Below are 18,787 nucleotides of genomic sequence, written 5' to 3'. Positions count from 1 at the left end.
GAAATGCACCTTAAGTGGGTACAGACTGACAAGACTATTGTGTACTTTCTCTGTACTTAAAAGACACAGAACCACTGGAATAGATTCAGAGGCTAAAGATGTTAAGGATACTGCAGGAAGACAGCATAAGGAATATGGATCTATAGTCATTATCAAAGGTTTAGATATGATTCTAGAATTTAAAGAGAGCATAAGCTCAAAAAGCCACAAGGCAAATTAAATAATTAACTTCTTGCTTACTGTGGCTAACTTATGAAACACTGCCACCTAGTGCAGTAAACACTTGGTCAAAGAATTTAAAAGACACATCAGTTACTGATTCAATGGACAGTAGAGGGGGCCGGTCTGCATTAGGATACAGGTGAAAGTGTATCTAAGCTAGTTGAAATTTTTGAAGAGGTCACTGGTGGATGAGTGTCTACAGATGTTGCAGATGTGGATTTTCAGAAGGCATTTGGTAAGGTTCCACACAAATTTGAGCAAAAGAGTGCATGGAATTGGGGGTGAACTTGTAACATGGGTTGGTGATTGGGAGGTAGGAGACAGAGAGAAGGGATAAAGGGTACGTTCTCTGTTTGGCCAGATGCAAAATGTGGTTTACCCCAGGTATCTATCTGTACTGGAGCCTCAGTTTTTCACAATATATATTAATGATTTGGATGAAGGAATAGAGTGCCTTATTCAAGTTTGAGGTAACAGTTAGGAGGCACAGTAAGTTGTGTAGATGGGAGCAGGAAGTTACAATTGGACATAGAAAGATTAAGAGGGGGGCAAACCAATGGCCGATGGAGTTCAATGTTGAGAAGTTGGAGGTAATCGACTCTGGATCTAAGAAAGACAAATCGGAATATTTTCTTAATGGCAAGAGACTAGGAAAACAAGATCTCTCTTTCCTCCACAGTTCCATGTACAGAAATCACAAAGCTAGTGCACAGGTACAAAATGTAATCTGAAATAATGGATAATGAAATGTTAGATTTATCTCAAGGGGGCTGGAATACAAAGGTGGTGGGGGTGGGGGAAGTTATGCTTCACTTGTAGAGGTTTGGTCAGATTCCATCTGCAGTACCATGTTCAGTTTTGGTCATCACGTCAGGAAGGATAGATTGGCCTTGGAGGGGGTATAGCGCAGATTCACCAGAATGTACTAGGATTAAAAGGGTTAAATTATGAGAAGCTGCATAATTTGATATGTATTTCCCGGAGTTTAGAAGATTGAGGAGTGATCTAATTAAGGTGTTTAAAATGGTAAAGGCATTCGATAAACATTGCAAATTCTGGGTTAATTGAAATTTTGAAAACTAAGATTGATAGATTTTTTGTTAGGTTTAGGTTAGGCTTGAGGGGCTGAATGGCTTACTCCTGTTCCTAGGTAACATACATCATAAGCAATCAGTTGTTTAAACTTTCCCCATAGGCTCTTCTGGCTTTCATAATCTATGAACTACGAAGAAATGAAGACGACTTATGTAAAATCTTTAAAACAAAATTATATTCTGCTCCAAACTAACAAAAGTTGCCATTATTACATTGGGTAGGATAAATTATTGAAGGAGAGAGAGAGATACATCAATTGGGGGGAGTGGGGGGGGGCAGTGTAGAGCAGCAAAAATGGGATTAATTTTCAATTGCTCCAGCAAAGAGCCAGCACAGACAATAGGATCAATGGCCACTATGTGCTGTAAACTTCTATGGTTGAAAGATTACCTTCATACCAGAAACAGATTTATGGTACTTAAGTGGATGCACCGCTTAGTTTTTAATTTTAAACTTTGAGGAGTTCATTGATCGCCGATATAATCTGAAGGGTGACCCTGCAGAAATCGCAATCAAAACACAAGCTATTGGTTGTTGATGTCAATGTAAAAAAATGGGCTACACGCAGCCATGCTGGAATAAAACTATTGTTCAAACTCAGCACTAGCTTAACAATCAGGAGCTCGAGCCTCGATAGTGGCCACTGATCAACACGCACTGAATTTTATCAGTTTAGTAGAGTTGCCAGATAAGGTACTAAATCCCAGTTGGCTTGTTTGCGATTCATCTCCAGTGTCTGGAGAAGAATCAAAATAACATACTTGAAATTAAACTTGAATAGCAGTAAGCTCTGTACAAGAAGAAATATAGTTGCATATGTGTTTTTATTTGGACAAGTACAGAACAACTTGTATCACAACTGCTTTTTATGACATGATCAACAATGGGCACTCAGAGTGCTCACAGATATGTACATATAAAAAAGGTGCAGCATTCAGCCGATCATGATAAAAAGTTAAAATACCTGAATTTTCAGACTTAAAGCTTGTGTGCTAATCCAATTCAAACATACTCCGCAGGACATGACCAGCATGAAACAGACAAGTACACAGCAAAATTCTGCATAACGAATACAGAAATATGCTGTACTTTAAAATCATTTGACTACTTTGTAGTGTTAGTGCTGAGCCTGAGCCCTTACGAGATTTCCCACTGCACACATTTAAACTCACACAGAAATCTGACCGTTTCTCACACTTTGCAGCATGTAATATTAAATTACCTGCCATGGGCAACACCTCATTTTCTCAAAAAAATCCAATGTCCACATATGGAAGGGATCAGCTCTCACTTTACCTTGGTGGTGGAAAGTGGGGCAGTTAACTAGCCTAAATAAGATTGTTAATGGTGTGGAGCTAATCAGGTAAACACTCCCTACTCTGCCATACATAGAAAAATATTACCCAGAATGAGATCTGTTTGTCCGAGGCAGCAATAAGACTTCAAAGACTAAAATGTGGCAAGACCCATAAAACATAAACAGAAAATAAGCAGCCTAATCAACACGAGGTTAAAGAAATAAAACTGGTTAGGCCAGGTAGGAGAGGCATATGTGGAGGTTGAACTTCTTTCAAAGAATAAGGGAGACCACAGGTAATCCATCATTTGTCTTTATATATTCAACCTCCACAACAGAAATACAACACTAGTGCCAGTACTGGAGGTGGGACTCTGAAGACGTACAACTGTAGACTGATCTGGAGCACAGCAATGCCACATCACTTACCACATTACACTTTCAGGTCATAACAGTAATGCTGGGGGCAGGGTGGGGTGGGGAAAGAGAGAAACATGTCAATTCATCAGTTAAACACTAGAGAACCCTCCACATGATAGTTCATGAGGTGGCCACTGTACAAGTAGAATTCAGCTCTGACTTCATCAAGGAGTAGTACAAGACGACAAAATCCGCTGCATAATTTGCCAAACTCATTTAACCAATAGTCTAATTTCCTGGACTGACGAGAATCTATCATCCCATTTACGTCTTGAAGTCAGGATAACCGTTTAACGAATATGATGGTTTTGTTATGTTAAATTTAAAACAGGCCTGAAACTTTGAAGAGACATGTAATGATGGAAGACAGGTGCCATGTATGCCAGTTACTGGAAGCCAACCATGATATCCATTGCAGGCTTTAAACCTGAGCTGATATTGACCGGAGGTAAAGGAATGAAGTCAACTGAGACAGACCTCGGTAGGCTGCCACTAAGGCACATAGACCATCAGCTTGAACAAGATGGTGGTAGTGTGAACTCAGAAGGACATGGCCTTATAAATGGTAGAGTGGTGAACAGTCAGGTGATCAAAATGGCCTCACACAACAAAGATCTTTGAAGGACAGTTGTCCCAAGGTGATTATCCAGCTTTTCTTCTGTCTCTCTCTTTACCTCTATCCCTAAGCAAGGTGGTGGATAATCCTGTTTATATGTAAAGTGAATGAGAAATAAATGGTGCCATGTTTGATTTACAAGAGGAATCAGATTTGTATGTAAATTCAGAGAGATCTGACCCCTGATTTGCACACCAAACAGCGCAAAATTCCATACACCTGAATTTAATCGGATCCATCTCAGCCTGAGGTATGAAATCTAGATCAATTTGGCATGGTGCACGCACCCATAAAAATAGCTACCACTGCCCCTTGCACAGCAGATTATCGCCTCTCTACAGCTTCCTCATAGCTGCACAAAGTACTTACTGAGAAGCACAAGCATTTTGTATGTATGCCTGTATTTCTTTTTGTTCCTTTTCTTCCATATTTCTTCTGTTAATTCCCGTGCAACAGCCAAGGTAGGTAGAACAAAACCCACTGGAGGGGATGAATGAGTTGGGTATAGATGGGAGTCAAAGTGGGACAGTGACAGCCAATTTTTCATACCCACTAGACTGAAATTTGCTGTAGTATGAATGGGGTAGCTTCAAGGACCCAGAGAAACTCCACTGTCCTTGTTCAAATAAACGAGGTATAACTAATCCATTGAGGTAAAACCCCTTTACATAACTAGCACAGTTGAAAAAGAACTTTTCTGAAACTTCTTGTACAGCATTAAGATAAATACATGTTAACTTTACTAGTTCTTATTCTTTGCAAATGAAGTTAATTTTGTTGCTTATAGACAAGAATTGTCAGTAACATTCTTATAACTTTTTCTGGAAGGAATGATTAGGTTCAAAATGGATAATCCCTCCTCCATTAAGGCGGCTCCAGGTGTTCAAGTTTGTTAGTTTAAGAATACAGGAGTTTAAGGCTTCGGTGGTAAGATCCTCTGAGAATTTTTCAGTGGTCAAAATACGAAAAACAAGAGAGTCACGGCCACACGATTAGAAATGGTCTAACTGAATCTCAGTGTAATCAAGGGCCACTAGGCAGGTCACCACATTCGCGAAACCCCATTGTTCAGTCTACAGAACAGATACCTCGCCGTATTCCGGAGCATTCACCAGTACATTCCAGCTGATATACATATTTAAAGCACTCATCAGTGACTCAAAGTTTGATCAGTCCAATGGTGCGAAGAACGTCAGCCCATTTTAATAAGTGGAAGAAGCAGTGCTCATGGCATCGTCACCAAGCTTTGTGCTGCTGGGATATATGCTGGCAAAGTATCGGACATCCCGGTCTTGATCAGCCTGCAGTGCCACAGCGATTTGCTCTATGGCTTCCTGGTGAGAGCTGCCTGAGTTCACAAAGTATTCTGCAAGAAAATGAGGAGATAAACTGCTGGTTTCGTGGGATAACCTTCACTGTTCCCTCATTTTTTTCTCCCCATTCCCAAACTACCATTTTTCAGCCAAAGGCCACAAACTGACACTCTAGCACTAATGAAAAACATGCACCATGAATACCAACACTCTGGACCAACACAATAATAGTGTCTCCTCTTAAAATTTAGGAGAACACCAAATGTTTACAAAATTGTCAAAAGTATGAATCTAAGTTTACAGAGACTTGAAACAAGTGGATTTTTATAGATTCACTGCTGTGACACCAATGTACAAACTTCTCATCTAAATGGCCCATTGTTCACCAGGTAACAATAGGTGGTAGGAGGTATTTTTTCAAAGTGAAGTAAATAGCTGTTGTAATTCAGTTACAGGTAATGCATTTTGAAGTTTTTTTTTTAAATGAAGCTGTATAAACTTCACTCCTATTGATTTACCAGGTGTCCTGCCTGAAACAGCTCGCTCTCTTTCTCTCTGAACACTGGGTGGCACAGTAAGGTGTTATTTAAGGAAAGGTTTGACAGCCAATAGGCATACCTGCATACACAATGTACTTGCTGTAACTGACTACTGAATGTGTTGAGTCTCAACAGGTTTACATCAGTGAAACATGTCTAGGAAAACTCCCCCAATGTCTCAATGGGTAAATACACGAAGGGTAACTAAGCTATATAGACCAAGTTCCATCTGTGGTCTGTGCTGGGTTAGGCAAGTTGGCAAAAGGTGTGGTATATTCGGCTTTTTATTAGTGTATGACCACAGAAATAAGGTGCTGGTTAGTTAACAAGGACAGACATCTGATGACCTCACGGCCAATTGGAATTCTCTTGTGGAAACCGTTAACTCCAGTAACTCAGTTTGAAAACTTATGGTTAAGACTCACGTATGAAGTACATCCACTTGGCTGACACACTAGCGGGCTGCTGGTGCCAATGAACTGCCCCAAGAATTAGCTTCTTTGGGAAGGGAAATGGAGGAAATTGGGAATTTCTTTTTTCCGTCAATAAATTTCTACTACCGTGCTTGTTTCTGATTTATCAAATAACATTGTTCTATTTGTAGTTGTCCCTTTTAATTGTGGATGAAACAGGCACCAATATGAAGAATTGGCAATCTGTCCTGCTTTCCTTTTGATTAACACTGTCGTTTCATCAAAGCTCAGAATGTCTATTGAGGCGGATATGTTTATCGAAACAATTTTTTGGGAGTGGAGGCAAGAGGAGGGGACAACATTTGACAAAATAGAAAACATTTGAGGCTGATCACGGTAGGATTTGATTACACTCATTCATGGTTAACAAAATGCAAAAACATACAATAATCCATCAAGAATAAGATGTTAAGGTAAACCTTAAGTTTTTTTTAATACAACTCAATAAGTATTACAAATCAAATTTACCATTAAAAGATAAATGCAACTAGTGAGAATACTGATGCTAGTGGCATAGAAACAGACAGTAAAAGACACTCACCTTTTTCCAATAAGTTTTGTCTCAAAGTTTTTGCTAGTAACACCCTGACGTTTGGAACAGGATCAGATGCCAACCGTAGTAAGTGTGGCATCAAGTGCTCAGCAAACTGCTCTATAGGGATATAATCATCTTCAATTACAGCCTGCATTTAAAAAGATAATTATATGTAGAAAAATGGATCCTTTAATATGCAATGTTTGTGTGCACAAAGCAAAACTGAAATTAACAGCTGAAAACTTTCCAGTCCTATAGGAAATAGCACTGAATTGTAATTTTACAACAGGACTTGGAGGCACTTACCCACCTCGTACTTTAGAATGACAAAATATCAGCTAACAAGACCTACCCACACTGGTTGAATGGCTAAGTTACTGAAAACTCTCTGTATCCTCACACCTGGGAAATGGTACTCTCAGGTTTCAGCAACAGGAGGATTTTTTACAATCTTTATAGTGACACTTATTCTGCTCATGATTGTGACTAACTTTATATTAGCTCCCAATATTAATTGGATAGCTCTTTCAAAGAGCCGGCACAGGCACGATGAGCTGAATGGTCTCCTTCTGTGCTGCAAGAGTCTATGAATGACATAAGGACAGTAATGAGAAAGGATCTTGGCTTGGAAGATCAGGAAGTAGAATCAGTATGGGTGGAGATAAGAAATAACAAGGGGCAGAAAACACTGGTGGGAGCAGTTTATAGGCCCCCTAACAGTGGCTATTGCAACAAAGGTAGTGCAACAATCATGGAGGACTTTAATCTTTATATAGACTGGGCAAATCAAATTGGCAAAGGTAGTCTGGAGGACAAGTTCGTGGAATGCATTCAAGACAGTTTCCTAGAACAATATGTTGTGCAACCAACCAGGGAACAGGCTATTTTAGATCTTGTATTGTGTAATGAGACAAGGTTAATTAGTAATCTCATAGCAAAGGATCCTCTGGGGTGAACAGTGATCATAATATGATGAATTTCACATTAAGTTTGAGAGTGACTTATGTCTGAAACTAGTCTTAAACTTAAATAAAGCCAATTACATAGGTATGAGGGGAAAAGCTGGCTAAGGTAGATTGGGAAATTAGATTAAAAGAAATGACAGTAGATTAGCAGTGGCAAACATTTAAAAAACATTTCAAAATTCTCAACAAATATTGAGAAATAAAACCTCCACAAGAAAAGTGATCCATCTGTGGCTAACTGAAGAAGTTAAGGATAGTATTAGATTAAAAGAAGAGGCTTATAATGTTGCGAAGAAGAGTAGTAAGCCTGAAGATTGGGACAGTTTTAAAAACCAGCAAAGGATAACCAAAAAATTGATAAAAAGGGAGAAAATAGAAGAGTAAACTAACAAGGAATATAAAAACAGACTAAGAGTTTCTATAAGTATGTAAAAAGGAAGAGAGTAGCAAAAGTAAACATTGGTTCCTTACAGGCTGAAACAGGAGAAATTATAATGGTGAATGATGAAATGGCAGAGACATTAAACAAATATTTTGTATCTGTCTTCACAATAGAAGCCACAAAAAGCATACCAGAAATAATGGGGAACCATGGGGCTAGAGAGTGAGGAACTTAAAGTAATTAATATCAGTAAAAGAAAAGTACTAGAGAAACTAATGGGACTAAAAGCCGACAAATCCCCTGAGCCTGATGGCCTACATCCTAGGGTTCTAAAAGAGGTGACTGCACAGATAGTGGATGCATTGGTTATGATCGTCCAAAATTCCCTAGATTCTAGAATGGTCCCAACGGATTGGAAGGTAGCAAATGTAACCCCACTACTCAAGAAAGGAGGGAGAGAGAAAACAGGGAACTACAGGCCAGTTAGCCTGACATCAGTTGTTGGGAAAATGCTGGAATCCATTATTAAGGAAGTGGTAACAGGACACTTAGAAAATCATAATATGATTAGGCAGTCAACATGGCTTTATGAAAGGGAAAATTGGGTTTGATAAATTTATTAGAGATTTTCGAGGATGTAGTATATTTGGATTTCCAAAAGGCATTCGATAAGGTGCCACATAAAAGGATGTTGCACAAGATAGGGCTCATGGAGTTGGGGCTAATATGGGGCATGGATAGAGGATTGGCTAACGGACAGAAAACAGAATGTCGGGATAAACGGGTCATTCTCCAGTTGGGAGGCTATAACTAGTGGGGTGCTGCAAGGATCAGTGCTTGGGCCTCAGCTATTTACAATCTATATTAATGACTTAGATGAAGGGACCGAGTGTAATGTATCCAAGTTTGCTGACGATACAAAGCTAGGTGGGAAAGTAAGCTGTGAGGAGGACACAGAATCTGCAAAGGGATATAGACAGGTTAAGTGAGTGGGCAAGAAAGTGGTAGATGGAGTATCATGTGGGGAAATGTGAGGTTATTCACTTTGGTCGGAAGAATAGAAAAACAGAATATTTTTTAAAGTGGTGAGAAACTATTAAATGTTGGTGTTCAGAGAGATTTGGGTGTCCTTGTATAAGAAACACAAAGTTAGCATGCAGGTACAGCAAGCAATTAGGAAGGCAAATGGCATGTTGGCCTATATTGCAAGGGGGTTGGAGTACAAGAGTTAGGAAGTCTTACTACAATTGTACAGGGCCTTATTGAGACCACACCTAGAGTACTGTGCCCAGTTTTGGTCTCCTTATCAAAAGGAAGGATATACTTGCCTTGGAGGCAGTGCAACAAAGGTTCACTAGATTGATTCCTGCGATGAGAGGGTTGTCCCATGAAGAGAGGTTGAGTAGAATGGGCCTATACTCTCTGGAGTTTAGAAGAATGAGAGGTCATCTCACTGAAACACAAGATTATGAGGGGGCTTGACAGGGTAGACGCTGAGAGGTTGTTTCCCCTGGCTGGAGAGTCTAGAACTAGAGGACAGAGTCTCAGGATAAGGGGTCAGGCATTTAAGACTGAGATGAGGAGGAATTTCTTCAGAGGGTTGTGAATCTTTGGAATTCTCTATCCCAGATAGCTGAGTTGTTGAGTATATTCAAGGCTGAGATCGATAGATTTTTGGACGCAAAGGAATCAAGGGATATGGGGATCGGGCGGGAAAGTGGAGTTGAGGTCCAAGATCAGCCATGATCATACTGAATGGTGGAGCAGGCTCAAGGGGCCTTGTGGCTTACTCCTGCACCTATTTCTTATGTTCTTATGAATACAAAGGACAAAATCACAATTGTATGTTTATATAGCAATTACAAACAATTGAGCTCATCAATACACTGCACATTACATATACACCACACAAATACAGACAAGAGAAATAGCAGGCAATTAGCGTGGGCTTCAGTTTATGGTAATACTATGTAGGTTCTTCCGGAGTGTCTTACCTGGCAAATAAAGACAAAAGCTTGACGACCTGACCATTTCGCACAATGGCAAAACTTTTCAACAAGCTCATTAATAAAGTCCACTGCTAATGCAGGAGTTGAAGCTGCATAGAATTTTCTAATCATCTCACCAACCTGCAAAGAACACATCTATAGTCAATTATTTCATAAATCAAACATTTTCTACAGCCATGGGTGTGCAAACACACTAGACGAGGGGGCGGGGGACCGGGGCAGGGAGCCAAGGCGACAGGATGAGGAGGAGGGCCGACCCTCATCCTGAGAGTGACACATATTTACTGCAGAGATATGGTTTAAATTTCTCAAGACGAGAGGCTTTGCTTCTATTAGGCATCGAACATTGACACTGGGTCATATACTGCTTAAACTAGCATTATGTACGATTAGTACATTTGAGATACAGACAGCCTTGGCACTCTAAAACGTTGTAACTGTGCAACAAATGTAACTGTTTCACAACAGGGCAAATTACTAACTTATTGCTCTCTGCCTCCCCTTCATTTTTTCGCCTTCCGAGTTAGTCTCAATTGGCAGCACTTACTTCAGTGTCAGACAGTTATGGGTTCAAGCTCTGGTCCAGGACCTGAGCACATAATCTAGGCTGACAGTTCAGAGCAATACTGAGCATCATCAGAGAAGCGATCTTTCAGATGACATGTTAAACAGACACTGACTGCCTGATCTGGTGGACATAAAGATCCCACAGCACTATTCAAAGAGGACCAGAGAAATCTTCTGGTATCCTAATTAACATTTTTACCTCAACTGATACTAATAAAACCAAAATTATCTGGCCATTCCTCTTTACTGTTTGTGGAATCCCGCTTTGCGAAATTGCAGTGGTGTTTGCCTACGTCACAAGTGCTTCAAAAGTGATTCATTGTAAGTGAAGCACTCAGACATCCCGAGGTCACCAAAAGACACTGTATAGCCAGTTCGTTCTTTTCCTCATACTAGAATGTGGTTCCACTGGTGCTGGCTGCTCTACAGGCATTACTCAAGTGGCCACTCTTCATGTGCGAGCCTAAACAGTGAGTGCTCCATTTGGACTGTGGGAACCATCATAGCTGGGCCCGATTCAGACTGCATCTGATGCTCATACATGTGCCCTCTCCAACGTGAATCACTAACCTCAGCAGAGGTCAGGGATCGAATCTGGTACCTTCCTGATTTGTGTGCACACTCAGGAGCGCATTTACACACTGCATTACCAAGAAGACCCTCAAGAATTATTTTTAAATCAGCATGTGTTAAGCTTACCAGTCTGTAGGCAATCCATCGGACCGAAGAAACCTTATCGGCACAGAGGCTGAGTGATATGGGTCGTAGGTAGTCATACACATCTTTGGGGTTGTACAGTTCTAGCAGCAAAATCAGTTGCCTAAAATAAAACAAAATTATAAAGAGTGTCAAAATCTACACTTGTCATGCAAAACACTTATCCCACTGCATGCTAACCTATTTTACAGTAATCTTTTTGTTTGGGGGGGGGGGGAGGGTGAGGGGTAGAGGAAAATGAATGTCAGCAATAAAAGAACAAATCTCTCGACAGTAGGGATAATGGGTATGTATTCAAAATTGGCAGGATGTGACTAGTGGTGTCCCCAAGATCTGTACTGGGGCTTCAGCTTTTCACTATTTATAAATGACTTAGATGAAGGATTGGAGAGGCGTATATCAAAGTTTGCTGATGACACCAAGTCAGGTGGCACACTAAATAGTGTAAATGGGAGCAGAAAGTTGCAAAGGGACATTGGTAGATTAAGTGAATGGACAAAACAGTGGCAGATGGAGTTCAATGTGGGGAAGTGTCAGGTCATCCACTTTGGACTCAAGAAAGATAGATCAGAGTATTTTCTAAATGATGAGAAGCTAGGAACTGTGGAGGAGCAGAGATTTCGGGGTCCAAGTATAGAAATCACTAAAAGCTAGTGGACAGGGACAAAAAATAACTAAAAAGGCTAATGGAATGTTGGCCTTTATCTGAAGGGACTAGAATAGAAAGGGGTGGAAGTTCTGTTACAATTGTATAAAGCTCTGGTTAGACCCCATTTAGAGTACTGCGTTCAGCTCTGGGCACCGCATCGCAGGAAGGATATGCTGGCCTTGGAGGGGGGTGCAGTGCATATTTGCCAGAATGATATCAGGGCTAAAAGGGTTAAATCATGAGGACAGATTGTATAGACTAGGCTTGTATCTCTTGAGTATAGAAGATTAAGAGGTGATCTAATTGAGGCGTTTAAGATGCTTAAAAGGAATTGATAGGGTAGATTGAGAGAAACTATTTCCTCTGGCGGGGGGAGTCCAGAACAAGGGGGCATAACCTTAAGATTTGAGCTAGGCTATTCAGGAGTGATGTCAGGAAGCACTTCTTCACACAAAAGGTAGTGGAAATCTAGAACACTCTCCCTCCAAATGGTTTTTCAGGCTAGATCAATTGAAAATTTAACAGAAATGGATAGATCTTTGTTGGTCAAGGATATTAAGTAAATGTTACAGAACCAAGGCAGGTAGATGGAGTTGAGATACAGATCAGCCATGATCTAATTGAATGGCGGAACAGGCTTGAGGGGCTGAATGGCCTACTCCTGTTCCTATGACACGCAAGTTACAGCATGAGTGATAGAGAACGAACAGGAGAAAGACAGCAAGGGGAGAGAAAGAAAAAAAGATGAGAATACAATCACTTATTGTTTTAGGCCACATTCATTCTTCAATGAGGTCCATTTAAAAATATTTTCCCCTCTACTATGATCCACACCTTGACCAACAGGTTGTGCAAATAGGCAATATGTTCTGTAACCACAAGGAGATGCAGCAACAGCTAAGGTGGTGCCTCACCCATAACAGATTTACCTATCTTTAGCAGGAACAACCAGCCATCACCTTTGACTGACAAACAAAATGAGAAACTCACTAAGGGAGTACCAATATGCCACTCAAAGGCTAGAGCAGCTTGAATTTTTTTATTTATTTATTTATTTATTTTTTTGAGTATCATCCTTGTCCCTATTTCCCTAATAAAAGCACTGAGACAATAGATAGTTAATTTGAAGTAGAAAAATCGTTTTTATTTAATAGGAAACAAGGCCCAAAATCTTTAGTCAACATCATGTGTATTGTTGGCTTTAGTTAACCTAATAAAAAAAGCCAGAGTGAAAAGGCAGGGTAGATAACTATATTTATTGACTTTCTCTGGCTATGCAACGCTACAGCTACAATTTACTGTTGAATAGGATTATTTAACTAAAATCACCAAGATATGAAGTGTCATAGTAATAGTTGCTATATTACCTTGAGGTACAGTTTACTTGCAGCATAACATTTAAAACTTAGAAGAGTTCCCAGGCTTATTTCCTCCAAATCTAGTCCTGATCTACTGTCAGCACAATTCTTTCAAAAGATTGGTTTTCAATCTCTTAAATGATCTTTAATTTAAATTCAATACTGAAGTCAAGAGGTAGAACTGCTTTACAATGATTTCCCCTCTGCCCACCTATACTATGTAGGCTAATTAGGGAGGTCAGTATGAATACCAAAACCTACGCTAGTACATAGAACCATAGATGTTTACAGCACAAGAGGTCATTCAGCCCACCTTGTCTGTGCTGGCTCTTTGCTAAAGCAAACCATAATTAAAGCTATTGCTCTGCTCTCCCTACCCTTGCATTTTCCTCTGTTCCAAATATTTATCCAATTTTCCCTTAAAAAGGTGCAGTTACTTCTGCACCAACCATTCCCTGTGGCAAAGCATTCAATGCTCCAACGGTCCTCTGTATAAAGAAATTTCTCCTAAACTCTCTCCTCGTATAATGGGATGGCCAAAGGTGCATAAAGTACTCTAAATGTGGTTGTAGTAATGTTTTGTTCAAATGTATTACTTTACTCTTGTACCTCATGCCCCTATTTGTAAATCCCAAAATGCTGCTTGCCTCTTAAGGCTTTATCCACCTGCATGCACACTTAGTGAATTATGTGTTTGAACCCTTCAGTCTCTGTTCATCCACACCTGTTCATTAGGCGTGTACTCCCATTTCTTGCTTTTCCTCTCAAAAATGTATTACCTCACATTTATCAAAGTTAAAATGTGTATCTTCCAACTGCTAGTCCATTCTGCTAACCGTTCTACAAGGTCTTGAAGTCTTTTACAACCCTCCATGCTGTTTGCCAGATCCCCACATTTTATGTTCTCACTTGAAAGTTGTCCGTCAACCAACTTTCCATCCATACTGCTACATTTCCTCTTATAACATATTCCTGAATTTTTCTAACAAACCTCGAGACAGCCTATTACCATCTAAAAATCCTTATACACGACATCTACTGCAATCCCTTTAACAATCTAGTCACTTCTTCAAAAATGATTAAAGCAAGTCTGTTGAACAATTTAAGCAACTGGATGTCCTTGATCAACCCATGTATTTTTCAGTTTTATCTTATATTACGGACTCGGAAGAGTTCAGCAACAACTGATGTTAGAATGACTGGTCCATAGTTACCCAATGTATCCTTCTGGACTTGAACATAGGCATAGAAAGAATATATAGTTATGGATTCTATGAGTTAGGGGCCCCAGTAAACTAGACCAGATCAGCAGGGTGGGCAGGTACAGTTGAATGCAGATAAATGTGAAAAGCTGGATACCTTAAACAGCGAGGATGGTGAGAGAGAGATTTAGTGGTGCAGAGACCACAGTTGGGAGTATTACTTACAGCTCTGGGAATATCACAATAACAATACTGAAGCCATGGAAAAGGTACAGTGAATGTTCAGTAGAATTGTATAGATTTGAAAAGTTATAATTACGAAGGAAGGCTCAGAAGGTTAAGGGGCAATCTAAAAGGTTTTCAAAATTATGGACGGTTAGGAGAGGATAAAGTGAGACTGGTTCCCACTGGTTGGCAAATTGGCAACAAGGGGGCATAAACTCAGAAGAATGATGGGGAAATGAGAATCTTATTAGAATTTATTTCACGCAGAGGGTTATTAGAACAATGAATGCTTTAACACAAGAGGCTATTGAGAAAGACTAGAATTCACTTAAAAGGGAACTGAATAAGTATGTGAAAAAGATAAACATAAAAGGTTACGGTAAAGGGCAGGGAAATGGATTAAAATAGATCGACCCTGTTGAAAAACTAGCACCAGCACGATTGGCCGAATTCTCTGAGCTATAGTTTTTATGATTAAAACACAGCTGTAAGTTTGCAGCTAATGTACACACCAAATCATCCTATACAAGTGTTACTCACTTACAGGCAAAGTTAAAAACTATAATGATCTGTGCAGATCAGGCTTGTGTAAACAGTCTTATGTAAAGCTTATACTTGATTTAACTTGGAGAACTCTCAGTCCATAATTCAGGCAGGTCCTTCATCACCCAGAGGTTGCTGTCAGCACAAACTCTGCAACAGTTCACATCATTCAGATCACGGCTGACCAGAGAATTTTGGATCAGTTTCCAATTACAAAATCTCAAATGTTTGGAATAATTTAAATATCGCGAAGGGAGAGATGATGCACACTTCCACTGGGCTGCTCCTGCACACCATCTAGTGACCAACACAAAGTGACATGGGCAGAGGCCTGAAAGGGGAGGGGGGTCCTCACCCGTTCAGCTTCAGTTAGAGTATGGTCTGTGCAGAAGACAAGCTTAAAAAAAGACAGGGTCTGGAGCCTAACAAGAAACAGCCAAGTACTGAGCAGAACTGGATTAGCACCACTTATATGATCAAAAGAGTCAATCCTTCCTTCAAGTTTCTTTAAGCAGCAAGCAATTAAGTTGCTATTTTAACTGAATAGTACAGAAAAATTTGGCTGCTGTAAGTTTGTTCAGAGCCAAATCCTAGAATAACCTGAGGGATGAATTAATGATCTATATGGGAAACCTTTTGATATTTTTAAAATCAGTCCACTCAAGCCAACTAAAAAGGACAATATGGGTCTTGAACAAAGCTACTGAACGTTCAAATATTTGCTGGTTCAAGCACATACTCAGAAAGCTCAGCTCTGAAGCGCCAATTCCTGCTGTTGTCTGTTACCATAAATTCTTGGAGCTGAGAGAGGTACTCCCTTCTATTTTCTGTTTGAAGCAACTGTGGAACAAAAAAATACATGATCTGAAGGCAAACATTCTTTAAAAAGGATGATCTAAATTGCACTGTGGGTATAGAGACTTTTTTTTCCAAAAGCAAGGTAACTGGTACAAAATTGACTACTACAGACTATATTGCCATAATAAAACAATCTTTCAAAATTAATTTTTAGAGCAGAATTTAAAGTGTCAGATATCAATGTTCACAACCACATCTGTGTCCTAGTTGATTATAACTTCTAAGCTGGCTTTTCCTACTTTCTGTACTCACTGATATATACTTAAATATTTAGTGAGCTTTGGTGCGATCACTGTGCGGGAGAGTGGGACACTTTTCCACCTTGATGACCCAGTGTCTGTGGCTAGCACTCTCAGGTCAGGTACAACACGAACCAAATGAGGAGTAAAGCTCCCTCTAAGCTACTCCAGCATGCCTTTGACCCAAGGTCTGAGAGAGAAAAATAACCCCCACTTCAATAGTTTCAATTTTTTCACATCCTTCACCTGTCTTTATACCTTCCTTTTCACTGCTGGCCAATTTTCTCCACAAGTTCTCTCTTCCCATCTTTTGAAGGGATGGGCTGCTTGCTGGGGTACAGCTCCCAAGGCACTGGGAACTCTCTGATAACACTGGCCAACATTCATGTGTGGGCCTTCTCCGAGTGTTGGCAGGCTGCTTGACATAGTGGGCATCGCTAGTCTATCCTCACTGTCTACATATGTGCAATTTAAACAGGGGTAGCAGGAATCCTAGCTGATTTTCCCTTCTTTAAACCACAGGCAGAGGCAGATTGTTGTGTCCCTACTGCCACCCCAGATCAAGATCACTAATTCAGTAGACCAGCGATCAAACCTGCGACTTTCCTGGTCTTCACGACTCAGTAACTTACTCGCTAAATTCACTGAGCTCTTCTTCCAGCTTCTCCGACTGAAATTGTCAATGTAGTGTCAAATTATGGTCTGTTTTGTACTGTGGTCTTGGACCTACTGAGAAGACACTGTACAAACTAATTTCAGAAAGGACCCCATCAGCCATAAAGAGAAGACTTTTATCCCATCCATATAGGCAGTATTTGAATCCAAGTCCCAGCAGTAAAAGGACAGGATGCTAAAGCCCTGCACCAGCCAGTCACTTTGTAGCTCCTGTGAGTTTTAATGGATTACATCACTCCAATTCAGAAATTACCTTTAAGAAATCATACAAGTGTTTGAGGACTCCTATTCGTACTTCATCAAGATCTTTTAAAAAACCATTAAAAACGGGAACCAGATCTGCTGCAGTCAGCTGGTCTCCAAGAATGACTGCCAGCTCATGAATGGAGAATGCAAGAGTCCTTCGAACTTTCCACTGGAAAAAGTAAAGCAGGGTCATTTGAAGCAAAGTAAGCAGACACTGAACACAGTACTAAACATCAACATATGCATATTTAACTCACGACACAATTCTTTCAGATGCTAATTGGCCTGTTGTGCATTTTCCATTTTTTTTACATTTCTGATATTTTGTGGAATTTACCATTTTTCTTCCAAAACTGGGGAACCTTGAAATTTTCTATGCCAAATATCATCAACAATGAAAACAGAGGAGACTACTCCTCTACACACAAGGTTCTCTTTCTCAAAGATGATCAATTGTATCCACAGTACAAAAACAAAAAAAGGTCTTTTTGCATTTGGTTTCCCTCAAAAAAAGTGATCAATTTGGATATTTAAAAGCAAATCCTTACATTTTATGCACTTAATTCAATACTGAAGTTGGAACAATTAAACAGGGGTGAATTTTGATCTCATTCACTATGAAAGATATCAGCACGAGAGACTGAAACACACTATGTCAATTTTCTCACCTGGTATCACACCAAGTAGGTCATATCAGGTACAGCACACCTAGCTGCACACAAAAGTTAACTTTTGCTCTGCCTTAACATACCTTAGCCCAAGATTCAAAACTGCATTGGTGCACATTTTTGAATTTCCCAACATTCTTACTATTTCTTTACATTGCAATTTAGTGTTAATACTTTGGGCTGGGGGTTTACATACACTAGAAATGAGTTTGAAACTGCCTGAATTATTTATTTATTTTTTAAATACAGCTGGCAGAAAGGGAGACTTCATCTCACCAATCTGACCTGTATTCAAACTCAGGCCCCTGAAGCAAACGACAAGTGTCTAACTCACTGTGCCACCCAGCCCAATATCAAATATTATCCTTAACTTTACAATAGGTTCCAAGCTCAAATCCTTGCATGTTCAATGAAAAAAAAAGCCTATGTTTCAGTTTAAATTTAAAAACTTTATAAACACACACTCAACATTGCTGGATATCATTTCCAATTTTCTTCAATAATATGACAACACTCTCACTTAATGTAACGCACTGAGTTGTATTGACCACCCAAAATAATCCTCCCTTCCACAAAGAGAAGGGACGCCTGCTGGGATATGGTTCCAAAGACACCAACAGCCCTCCACTTTTCGCGTGTGGTTCAGCCAGTGAGTATCAGCGGGGTACTGTGCTGTGGAGGCCATCACAGCCAAACCCAAGCTTACTCTCACCCGGTCTCAAAACAGCTATGAATATAGAAGCACATATAACCACATTTGCACTATTCAGCAAAAATATTGTTCACATCTCTAACCCAGGAGTACGGAGGCCAATTGAAATACCCTAAAGTTGCAAATGTCCAGATCAAATCATCTATTATCAACACAGACCTTTAGGGTCGTCCAGTTACTGGCGAGCTCATTAGAGGAGTTTAAAATAAATAATTTTGATTACAAGTTTTTATCGGTCTCAAAACAGAAGCACATATAACCA

At 39.9% G+C, this 18,787-nt stretch overlaps 1 protein-coding gene across 5 annotated transcripts in view; it reads right to left on the bottom strand.

Moving 5' to 3' along the window:
- Nucleotides 1-2,122: 2,122 nt before the first annotated feature.
- The window catches only part of ppp4r1 (protein phosphatase 4, regulatory subunit 1), a 92,032-nt gene continuing 75,367 nt past the window's right edge, over nucleotides 2,123-18,787 (bottom strand). For 4 of the 5 annotated variants that reach the window (XM_067978340.1, XM_067978332.1, XM_067978349.1 and 1 more), the window contains 6 exons: nucleotides 17,153-17,314; nucleotides 15,867-15,967; nucleotides 11,133-11,253; nucleotides 9,852-9,986; nucleotides 6,517-6,658; nucleotides 2,123-5,016 (listed from right to left, as the gene is read on the bottom strand). In XM_067978340.1, coding sequence (XP_067834441.1) covers nucleotides 4,853-5,016; nucleotides 6,517-6,658; nucleotides 9,852-9,986; nucleotides 11,133-11,253; nucleotides 15,867-15,967; nucleotides 17,153-17,314 — 825 coding nt within the window. In that variant the 3' untranslated portion in view covers nucleotides 2,123-4,852. Of the gene's footprint in view, nucleotides 5,017-6,516; nucleotides 6,659-9,851; nucleotides 9,987-11,132; nucleotides 11,254-15,866; nucleotides 15,968-17,152; nucleotides 17,315-18,787 lie in introns of those variants that run through there. The other variant, XR_010960140.1, reaches the window with a different exon arrangement.

Source organism: Heptranchias perlo, chromosome 3 (assembly GCF_035084215.1).
Source record: "Heptranchias perlo isolate sHepPer1 chromosome 3, sHepPer1.hap1, whole genome shotgun sequence".
In the NCBI taxonomy this organism is placed as follows: Eukaryota; Metazoa; Chordata; class Chondrichthyes; order Hexanchiformes; family Hexanchidae; genus Heptranchias; species Heptranchias perlo.
This window is presented reverse-complemented; position numbering and strand designations above follow the sequence as displayed.